Below are 12,102 nucleotides of genomic sequence, written 5' to 3'. Positions count from 1 at the left end.
GTTAGTTTACACACACTTTACGCATCCTGTTCATGCTATTTGCATGCACCTTCATCTTCCCTTTAGAGGCAAACTAAGGCAAGAAATCTCAATTTTCAGATGCGATGGCTAATCAGAGCTCCCACCAATTCCTAGTTCAATCCCAAGGGCTTTGTAGTTCTCCATAGTTACAAGTTTAGTAACTTAGACTTAAAAAATACACCGTAGCGATCTGTGAAACACAGGGGGCACAGCTTTTAAGGATTCCATCTCTTCTGCTCTTTGAGTCACACCGCAAAATTAAGCAACTTCACATCTCAACCAAATCATACCTTCTTAAAAGAAATTAGATAAAACATTGCTTCCTTTGCTATCAGATTATGTAAAATTATGAACACTATTATGTAAAATTACAAATCACTATCAACTAGTTTTTTATTTTTAGTAGCAACAGACTGTTTATATTTTAGGTAAGCTAAGAAGTACAGTCTCTCAAAGACTTGGCTGCATCTCTTAAAAGAATTTTATCATCTTTATTTATTCCTCAGAAACGCTTAAAAATCTAAGATGGCTTTCCAAAATTGTCTGGGGGTACTCACTCCAGTATTTGGTGTTTATCTTTGTATTTCTACAGTCTTCAAAGACATGGGAACAGAACTCCAAATGATATAGACACACACAGTCTAAGTACATATAGTAAAAAGACATACCAAATGTGTGTTTGTAAGTATGAAGGTGTATAAATATTCTTATAATATATTTGTGTTTATGTGTATGTAAATATGTTATATGTATATATAAAAACAGCCTATGACTGGATGCATCATCTAAGGAGCAGAAACCATTTACCTCTGGGTTACTTAAAGAAAAACTCCATGAACTGGAAATGGAAGAGTATATTTCTTTAAGGAAAAAGCTTATTCAAAATTTCCTGACTCAAGAAGGTAGAGAAGCCACCTCACATTCACAAGGCAAAAGGAGCAAGAGGGGAACTTACCCTTAAAGAGAATCTAGTACTACAAGTGGTTGGAACAAAGTCAGTGAAAGGCAGAGAGAAAACTATGTTCAATGTTTCTCCACAAGCTGCGAGATAAACTGGGAAAGAAAAGGAAAAAAGCAAACAAACAAAAATATTAAAACGGCTTTTTTTCTTTATCAAATTATCAAACATACAGGTGAAAACAATGAATAGATATTTAAGAACACATAACACAGGCAACTGCCATTTGAAGTACGGCATACTTAGAGTACATTGTACTAAATTATTCTCTAAGTATTTACTTCTTGGAGGTTATCTTGTACGGAAAGACACTGCACTTGGCACAGTGCAAGCCAAGATTAGAAACAACTGTAACCAATATTGTATGACTCCGTTGCTTCACAAATGAAGTTCTGGACAAGAATACACACACTGAAAGTTCCTCAGGTTTCTGATGAAGTAGTGAGCCTTATTTTTAACTAGAACACAACTTCATGATCCACCATCCTCCTTCTACATTGAAATTTTAATGTTATAGTGCGGTATAAATATATATATACACTGAATCTTTCCATATACCAGATACGTATAAATCAAAATAAACAAGCTTTTGGATTCCTTGAAAATACTTCCTTAGTTTTATCTAAAATTAGCAGCATTATCTCCTATTGCGAAATGAACAGGAAACAGATATTTCTATTTATCTGGAGTTCAAATGGTATTTTTCCCCACATGACTTAGATTTATTCCCAGGAACAAGGGCTTTTTAGCTTACTTAACATATATCAAGACCTTCTGGTTGCTCTGCAAACTGTTGTGCTAAATGAAAGATCCGAAGGGTCTTGAAAAATGAATGCTGAAACATGTTCTAGAATATCACTCTCCCCCAAAAAGGCATGCATTTGTTCCAGCTAAGCTAAAACAGTTTCAGGATGGCTTTATGCACACCAACAGTAGTAAAATGTATAGTTATCCCTATTTTTCCAGTAGAAATTTTCTAATTGTTGTACTTTCTCTGTATACATACTCTATATTTTGTAGGTATTTTTGTAGTGCAGTTTTCTGTAGTATAAGTAAAAAAAAAAAAGTGATCTCACCATTTTCTTGTTGTTTGGTGGAACAGTCAATCCAGTTGTGCTGATTTGCTGCCCAAATCATTTCAAATTGATGAAACATGACTTTGAAGTTCCACATATAAGGGACAAAGGAAAAAATATCAGGTGCACTATCACTGGACCAGTCTTGGATCAAATCTAAATGCACGGAAAGTAAATAAAAGACAAGTTAGTAGCAATCGGGAGCAACACTTCCTCATTCAGGTTTTTGGCTTGTCATAAATTCTAAAGCTTGACTGTTTGCCTCTTTACAGAAAGAGGAAAATGAGGACAAGACTACACAGTATCCATTTCCCAGGCAGACAATCCACAAACACTCGCTGTGAATCCACTTCCCATTTCTAACCTGCTTTTCAAGTTGGAAAGCCATAGGTTTAATTCAGTTTTCCACTTTAATTTTGTTCACTGGACTACCAGCTGCGTTCCCTTTGGTTTTCCACTTCAATACTCTGAAAGTGTATGTTAGGAATATTTTGTAACACTGCAGAGAGTGGTGTTGTAGAAGCTCATGCTTGCATGGAACAGATTGGTAGAATATGCTGCGTGCTGCAGCGCTACACAGGTAACGGCTCCAGCCGCACTAGGAGGACAACTTTATTAGCGTGGCACTACGCCTGCACTAATTAATCCTTCCTCCCAGCAGTGCTAATTAGCCCAGGCAACACCACATTGATGGGACTATATGCCTTCCATTGCTGCAGCTGGAGTGTTCAGCAACGGCTTGGTGATGCTGTATCACTTGTACTGCCCTCATGAACGCGTATCCTTCCTCACAGCCAAAATCCTAAGGAGCAAATCACTTTCTCTCACCATCTGGCAGTCACAGGGACACAACGTAAAGCCTAAGTAGTTGAAAATCAGTCAGTCAAAGAGAGAAATAGCAGAGAAATCGACATCCTAGGTGACAAATATTAAATAAATCAGTAGCTCTAACTGAAATAAACTCATCTGAAACTTAAGATCACATAACATAACTGTCGATCAAATTTAGTCTACATGTCAGAAAATTAATTATTTAGTATCTCTAGTTGAATGTAAGAATATCACATACTTACTAGCTCAAACAACACAAAATACCATGAAATTTGTCCTCAGAAAAAACTTGTTCTGAATATGTGAACCAAGAGTACCTGACCTTGAACACCTCTGCAAAATCTGAATGGAAAGTCTAAAGAAAGAATATTTAATTAGCTATGTAACTAATTTAGTAAAGAAGTTACCTGTAAAGAAGCTTTTCTGAGCAAAGATAAAATGATAAGTTGCTTTATAAACCTCAAGTTCACACTGCCATGTTTGTGGCATGTTCCATATCCGGGGATAGCTGGCATTAATATGAAACTGCAAACAAGATATTAAAGTATTAGAATTACTCGAAAAGATAACAGTGCTCGACCCTGTAAGCTCAGCAGTTTTCACATAGGTACTCTGCTGAATAATTAAAACTCTTTTCCTGCTGGGATGAACAGAAGGCCTCTCCAGTTCCTTAATAATTTAATCTCTCTTTCTGTGTTTGAAGGTCAAGTGTTTGTGTGTTCATTTATTTGGAAAGGTATACTATGAACTTCTGATACCTCTGTCGCAGCAGATGTACCAATCTAGCTATACACCAAAGCTTTCACTCGAATCATAGCTTTTCACAACACACTAAAGATAAAATCCCTCAGAACATAGTATTTTTTAACCATTGATATGACACTCAAATTTAAACATTAAAAGCATCACTCTGATAATGTAATTTAAATAACAGCGATAAAGGTAATGACACAATTACTGTAATGCAGAAGCAAAAATACTAGGCAAGCAAACCTCTCACAAGTAGTTTGAGCACTCAAGTACTTTCAAGCACACACGTTTACTAAGGTAAAGCCTGTATAGTGGAACTCAATGATTTTAATGGCCTTCTCCAACCTAAACAATTCGACAATTCTAGGACCACACCGCTGCATAATAAATAAGGCAAGATTTGTAAATGGAACTCCGTCATTTTCACCGCATTCACAACACAAATAACTTCATAATATAATTTATATAAGTCAGTGAAAGTTACACACATGCATAGTTACACGTGTATATATAAGTTCATATTAAGGTCTTAGAAAGCACACAAATATGTCTTTTGAATGTATTGTTTAACAGTCTTTGTTCCACAGACAAATATGTTCATTACTAAAAAAACCTCTAGCAACTGAAACTTTGTGCTTATTAACCCAAACTTACAGCTAGCATTTCAGCTTCTAAGAGAGTCCGGTACTGCATGCTGCTGGTGGCATCAACATGCAGAAGCTGCCCTTTAATTGTAGGGGAATAGCCTAGAACAAAACGGTATAACACACAATCAGACACAGCAATTCGACAAATATTTAAGTACTTCTCACCAGTGATTTCAGCAGTCCACTAATAATCAAGAAATACCACAATGGAAATGAGGACTATAATAATGCCAGTCTCTATTGTTTGTCAATCAAGAGCCTAACATTTTCCGCCTTCCTGTGGGAGGGAAGGGTACAAGTCTTCTGCTGGGTCTGGAAGTGCTACGCATCTGGAAATTTTGGGTTGCGTCGCAGAATGAAGCTCAGATATGCCAGAAAGAATCGAGAGAACAAGCAGTTTCACAAACAGCTTCAAACGAGCCAACAAGACCAGTAAATGCAAGGAACATAGCCATAGCTTAACATTTATCTCCACTTGATCTTGGATTTTGAGGTTTGTTTTGTATAAATAAATGACTATTAAATTAGTTTTTGTAACACTTCTCTGAAATGTCTTCGTGTTCCGAGTTGACAACGTATCTGTAATCTGCTTCAATACACATACAGTGAAGTGACACGCTAACTAACAGTTAAGGAATTTCTGTTTTCTAACCCAAACAAAGGGTTAACTATTTAAATATGTACACGCTTTAATAACTTGCTACCCAACATACAACTAAATCCTTTCTGTTTCTGACACATCTCAGTCACACGGGAAAAGCAATACAAGACATTCACACACATAGAAATTGAGATCACTACAATTAAAAAAAAAAATAAAAACAGGAAAACCAAGTAAACTTAGCCTTAACTCACCATTTTCACCTACTGTCATGGGAATATTTATTTCCAAATATGATCCTGCACCAACATTTACATGTACAGCATTAGTTTCCTGCATTGCAAGAAAGGAAAGAAGTCCAAACATTACTTCCAAGCCCACCACATCAATCACTGTGCTTGATTCCTCTTGCTATTATTATCCACACCTGGGTTAAGGCACCCAACGCCTGAAGTGTTTCTTCCTTACTAATGAACTACCTATATGAATATCCACCTCTAACACTACACTTTCTAACCCTTTCAGTCACAAAATACAAGAACACAAGTGTACAATGAAGTCACATTATAGAACATCTATGGGAGTAGCAACAAAGGAAAAAAAATTCCAAAGCCCTACACATAAGCATCCTTCCCCTCGCTATCATCTCTGCAGTAATATTAGATACTATTTAATATCATAAGGAATTGTCTTTTCAGCATGGTGAGCTCTACTGTAATGGAAGGACAGAAAGCGTCCAGATCACGTACGCCCAAGACTGATGGACCTGGCTTAAGATGTAGCTTTAAGGCTTAAAACAAACTTGAAGTAAGCAAAACAATATTAATACCTCTTAGCCAATACTTCTCGTTGACAGATTTGCCCATAGTTGTGGAAGATTAAAACAAATATCCCCCAGCTTTTAAAGCCATAGTTCTCTAATAAACACTTGAGACAACTAAAAATAGGCACAACCAAAAAGCACAGTGTAATCACAGTAGACAAGTTACTTTCTAGATAAGTCTTCATTATTTACCCTATTTTTGGTAAAAAGCAAATCAATGGTGGCATCTGCAATAATATTCATCCGCAGTTCAAAAGCAAGGATCTGTCTCGGTTTCCCAGGCTGAGCAATTTCTGAGACTTTCATAACTTGGTAGTCTGGTGGGAAAAAGAACTTCCACAAGCAATCCCTAATAGGGAAGGGGGGAAAAAAAAAAGAAGTTTTTTTTATTAACAGAGTAAATATACATATTTATGCATCTATTTGGTTAACACATTTTTCAGTTAGCTGAGTCTTCAGACAACCACTGGATGTGATAAGAAAGAATATTTGTTTCAATTCTTCAACATGGGAGCCTTCCAATTCCTTACTGAAATCTCCGTAAGTTTCAATGACAAGAACTGACTTCTGGACAAAAGCCATAAATGGACAGACCATAAGTGATTTAGAACAAAAACAGTTTAACTCAGATGGCAAACAAACTATGCTTTTCTTGTTATTTCTAATCTTTAGTTTACAAATCTACTACAAAAACATAGCAGAAAGTAAGCTGTTTATGCTTCAGCTTGTGCATAAGTAATTGATGTAATGCTCAGAATTAAATAAAACACAAAACTTGAGGACCTCAGAATGGGAGTGAAATCAAGTGTACTTCTCTGCAGGCTACATGAAAGGAAAGCCACAGCTATGGAGCATGGACAGAATAGCTTATCGAGGTCTCAGGAGGGTGGAACTGAGTCTTTAAGAGGGGGTACCCATTTCCCGCATCCAGCACCTGACCACTATAGCAGCTTAAAGTTTAGAAAACAAAACACAAAGCCTAAAAAATAAACTTTAATAAAAAAAACCCCAACAACAAGCAGCCAAAAACACCCACAAACCAACAAACCAACAACAAAAGCTCCATAAACACCACACATCATCAAAATTTCCCGCATCCAGCACCTGACCACTATAGCAGCTTAAAGGTTAGAAAACAAAACACAAAGCCTAAAAAATAAACTTTAATAAAAAAAACCCCAACAACAAGCAGCCAAAAACACCCACAAACCAACAAACCAACAACAGCTCCACAAACACCACACACCATCAAAATCCTGGGGAAATCCAAGGTTTTATTACACAATGTATTAAAGATTAGTATTTGTAGAAACCATTACATGAACTGAGAGTATGAAGTCCACAGAACCCCTACCAATCTCTGCTTCTAAAACATTCAGGGACTCAGCAAAATTCTGTTTTCTATCCATGGCACAATGTGAAAGTGTTCCCAGGTTCTGTGAACTCTACAGATGCTGTATAGACACCAACCTGCCTTCTGCCCAGCCAGTTCAAATTACTAAAAGCACACCAGCATAGAGCAAGATTTCGTGGTGGTATTTAAAATACCATTAATGATAAATTGATTTCATGTTCCTCAAAAAGCATTGTTGTGAAAATTGGCATTCTCCCTAAAATTCTCAAGGATACTGTCCTGTCTACTAATAGCTACTGCTTGGCCTGTCATCCTCACACTTCTAATAGACAGTTAATTGTAACAGTTTCAAAGGAGAATTCATGGAGGCCAAGTCTGTAATTAATAGCAGAAAACAAGGAAAGCACTGATTATGTCACTTGTACTTAATAGACCTTTCTTCTCTACACAATTCTACGTTCTCCATCAGAAATACTCAAGCGCAAAGCACTGAGGGTCAAGTGAAGAATAGCAGCGGAGCTCTGGCAGCATACTTTGTAACTAAAATACGTAGATAACAGATTATTTGGAGACTGCATCAAGTAGTCAACACTCCTAAGTCAGGATAAATGATTCCCCAGCTCCATTATTTTCCTAGTCAGATTTGTACTTCCACACAATTTTCTGATCAATATGCAGTATATTCCCCCCTGTGAACTAACAAAGTCTGACAAGTCTAAATGTGACCAATTAAAAGGTTAAACTTTTAGTATGTAACACTTGATAAATAGTGAAACTACTTTGATCACAACAGGAATATAATTTATTAACTTAGTAATAAAAATTCACTGAGTGATCCTCACTTCAGAAGGTCAACAACAGAAACCACCAACCCGCTAATCTTCAGCGGGTCTCTTGTTTTAGACTGTCTAATCTACACTATGCAAATTACAAGTCTGAACATGCACTGGAAACTTCAGAATGTTTTTTCAGGAAAAAATGTATTTAAATATTAAAACAAAGATGTAAATCGTGATAATACCTCTGCCTATCAGCCCAAGGTCCATAGTTGAAGTCTGTTCCTTTTCCACAAACAATGTCCAAACCCCAACACGGTGGCAGATCCTGTAATTTGCTGTCTTCGTTGTTCGCTTCTCCATCATTACTTTCCTCTGTCTCCTCTGGTACAAGACCTGTATTACATAACATAATAAACAGATTATTAAAGGAAGCTGGTTCAAATTACCATGATAAATGTTTGCTAACCACAAGACCGTTAAAGGGTTCTGAGGTCAGTTCATTTTGAGAGCACTTAAGTGCTGCTCACTGAAATGCTGACATAAAGCAAGTTTTTTACCAATATAGGCTTTCATACATCCACATTCGGTTCTGAATCCTACTTGCAAACCAAGTTTTGAAACAAAGAATAAAGTTTAAACAATTTCTACAGACAACACAAGCAAGTAAAAAGGACCTTCTACAGTAGACCCAGAGTAACGAGTAAACATTCAAGCAGTCATTCAGCAGCGATACCAATTTGCCACCTAATCTTAACCAAGCATATATCTTGATTTAATGTGTTACCTTTGCTCAGGATTCAGACAACACTGGAAACTGAGTTAGAGCAAAAGCATTTGCAAACCAAAAAAAACTTCAGCAAAATTGTTAATATACCGCACTGGATTTAAAGTGAAAGACATGATACCATAATATTCAGAAACAGACATATGAAATAGGCTTCGCAAAACCCCCAGCCAGCATTGACTATAAATTGTCTCCACTCCTCAAGCAGTTTGAGAACACTACATCTTTTAACTTTACAGCTTACAACATTAACTGTTTCAAGAAGAGATATCAAGATTAATTGCTTCCATGTTGCATATAACTTCTAAGTGTTCGTAAGCATACTTAAAAATGCTTTTATTAGCTTCAAAACACTACACTAACTCTTTCAGCATAGAGATTGAATCAATTTGTCTAGAGAGCAAAACAAATAAACAAATATTCTTCAAGTCCCTTAAAATTTTATCTTTGTATTTAACAAAGTACCTGGTTCATCCATATAGTAATAGATATCAACATCGTTGGACTGCATAACAACAAACCCTTCACCCATCAGTCTCGGTGGTCTGTAATGGAAAAGAGCACAAAGTTAAAGATTAAGAACCAATGCACTGAAGCTCATCTTTATCAATTCAAGTCATTTAAAATGCAACATATTAAGCATAAGGGAAGAGATGACACAGAAACCACAAGTGAGTCTGCCCTCAGCAGTAGATATTGAACCCTGGAATCATCACTAGAACCGGTGTCTGTACCAAGCATACCAATGGCAGAGATGCAGCAGATGTGGGACCTGTCTGGAAAGATTTTGGGGGCAAAACTCGTTTGACTTGACCCCCAAGACACCAGCTTCATGCAGCTACACTGGGCTTGCCCACACGCTGTCTGCAAGAGCCACCGGCTCTACCACGCAGCAGTCATCTGGTCACAGCCCCAGACGGGCAGGCAGAACAGCCAGAAGCGCTTGGACCACACCGCACTCTGCCCAAACGCAGCTCTTGGCAGGCTAAATGGGAAGCACGGGTTGCAATCTCAGTTCCTCTCTTCCCCTCTCCACCACACCATGAGGCCTGGTCCAACTGCTACCTTGGACTAAATGAGCTTCTGAAAGCGCACACTGCGAATATTCAAGTCTATCTGGTCTCAAGTCTCCTACCAACAAGGCAGCTGTCATATTGCTAGGCCCTGTCTAGCCCAACTTGCTAAAACTACTTAATCATTATGTTCTTCCTGTTATTACATAAAGCTACTTACAAGTTGAGTTAACTCAAGCAGGAAGATTACACATACCTTTCCACAAAGACACTTCTCAAGGATTATAAACCACAACCAATTATTCAAGTTTTACTTTTAATGCTTCTTTCAATCAAGAGTTCCCTTCTCCTTGTCCTATATCAGTCATCTGCTAATTGTTTTTGTACTAAAATAGCAGTCTAAACCACAGGGACAAGACATCTTCAGTAATTAGACCATTAGTTTAATAAAAAATTTTTTAAAAGGGAATAAAGGCAGTTCTTCCTTAATACCACTCCCCTCAATATAAAAGGATAAAAAGTGAAAAAACTAATACATTAAATACTTCTAACAGTATTATAGTGGTATTTTAGTGTATTCTAACAGTATTATAGTGGTATACTATTTTCTTTGTGTTACCACATGTTAATTTACATAGTATTATATTACATAGACAATATTACAACATGAAAATCTCATTTTTACTGTGAAAGATGTTTTTACTGCTTCTCAGACACTTCAATAAAACATCATCTGTTAACAAAGAAAAGAAAATTCCAGTGACAAATACACAGTCTAAGAGTGTGACCTGTTAGAAGCACAGGGTGCATTTCACTACAGCTCAAAAACAGGAAAGATTAGAAAATATGGAAGATGGCAGATGCAGCTTCTGTGTACTGATTTTAGTTCTTCAAAACCAACAGAGCAGGAAACTTGAAAAATCAATTTTACTATGAGAATAATGACAGTAGTGAAAAACAAACTATTTTTCATTCACTCTCCTATTTCCAATCGTTGGTTTTTTTCTGTACAAAACTCAATTGGCCTCCCCAATGGGCAAGATGTGAAAAAAAAATGGCTTAATGGTTCAGAAACAGAAATGAGGAGGAAAGTATTTAGGGATATGTAACGAGCAGTTCATGAGAAGACCTCAGTTTATTCTGCCCACACTCCTCAATAGCCACGGGCAGGTCAACAGGACTGGAAAGCACACCACAGCACAGCAGCACAAGCGAGGGATTTCAGCCTCCCAAACTGAGTCTACCTCCAACGGGGCTCCAAGGACACTACTCTGCCTTGTAAAGCAAGAGAGGGGAATAGTTAAACCTCGACTCAGCTGATGGAGGTGGCAGAACCCTAGAAACCCCACGGGCCATGTGCAAAAATAAATTAGGTAACAGTCATGAACAACGATGAGATTATCAATATTATTAAAAAGTATTTCCTAATACCTATCCTAAATTTTCCCTTTGAACCTGCTGACTTAGTCATTGCTCTCCAAGCTCATTCTGGTTTGATCTGCTTTCCTAGCACGTTGTTTCATTCCTTTTCCTTGGGTTTTGGAGAATCTATTCGGGAAAAAAACGCAATGGAGACACTGAGACGTCTGTAATAATATGACAGTTTTCAAGGTGGGGTTTTGACGTCTGCATCAACCAGGCAATCTGTTACAAAAGTCATCAATTCACTTGGTGTTTTTCATGTATGCATCACCTGCAGGAATTTCTGAAATTTAAGATGCTCTGCTTGATTTTTAAGCCAAAGAAGCATAAGATGGCAGGCTCTAAATACTCAAACACTCCCAGTTTCCAGTGAACTGGGTCATTTGCTGAATCTACCCACTAAATGAGGGCACATGTTGTCTGCACACATGCCATCCTTCAGCCATCAGAAGCTGCAGGGATGGTGACGGCATAAAAAGATACTTAGAGGAAACAGGAGAAAAAGCTAATAGTATGAGTATCTTAATCCTATTTTGTTTTAATCTTATTTGTTTTCAATATTAATTGGAGAAATCTCCTTTGTGGTCATGTTGGAAGAGTAAGATACTGTACACATTCACAGAACGTTGTTTGAAAACATATAAAGGCACATTACACACAGCAGTATTTGGCTGCTACAAAGGCAATTAAGGTACGGTCAAAAGATGTGCAGCTTATTTCCAAACATCGTAATCCATTCTCTGGATATTGTTGCTCCAGAGCTATAAGCCAGGTATAATCATTTTATTTCAACTCATATATGCAATTGTCCAAGGATAGTAAGAACCCTTCTTTTTGTTGAGGAAATAAAGCCTGTGAAAGATTTGAAAATTTAGCCATTTGGTCCAAATGATCTGCTTAATCTATAAAACCGTAAGCATTAAAGAAGACAACACAGAAAATTCTGGCTATGATGTTCATACCACAGCAATCAAGAATGTTAATGCAGTCAATGTTCCTGAATGTCTTGCTGGTTAAAGCGTAATAAAACAAGAATCCTAGCG

General features: G+C 37.2%; 1 protein-coding gene across 1 annotated transcript in view; it reads right to left on the bottom strand.

The window, feature by feature from the left end:
* The window catches only part of KIAA1109 (KIAA1109 ortholog), a 100,401-nt gene that overhangs the window by 75,183 nt on the left and 13,116 nt on the right, over window positions 1-12,102 (bottom strand). The window contains exons 8-15 of the mRNA XM_009869187.1: window positions 9,090-9,169; window positions 8,083-8,233; window positions 5,900-6,056; window positions 5,139-5,217; window positions 4,291-4,382; window positions 3,294-3,411; window positions 2,056-2,211; window positions 977-1,074 (exon numbers count right to left, since the gene is read on the bottom strand). Of these exons, the coding sequence (XP_009867489.1) occupies window positions 977-1,074; window positions 2,056-2,211; window positions 3,294-3,411; window positions 4,291-4,382; window positions 5,139-5,217; window positions 5,900-6,056; window positions 8,083-8,233; window positions 9,090-9,169 (931 nt within the window). The remainder of the gene's footprint in view (window positions 1-976; window positions 1,075-2,055; window positions 2,212-3,293; window positions 3,412-4,290; window positions 4,383-5,138; window positions 5,218-5,899; window positions 6,057-8,082; window positions 8,234-9,089; window positions 9,170-12,102) is intronic.

This window comes from Apaloderma vittatum, unplaced genomic scaffold, assembly GCF_000703405.1.
Source record: "Apaloderma vittatum isolate BGI_N311 unplaced genomic scaffold, ASM70340v1 scaffold11035, whole genome shotgun sequence".
Classification (NCBI taxonomy): Eukaryota; Metazoa; Chordata; class Aves; order Trogoniformes; family Trogonidae; genus Apaloderma; species Apaloderma vittatum.
Note: the sequence above shows the minus strand (reverse complement) of the source record. Positions and strands in the feature narration are given on the sequence as shown.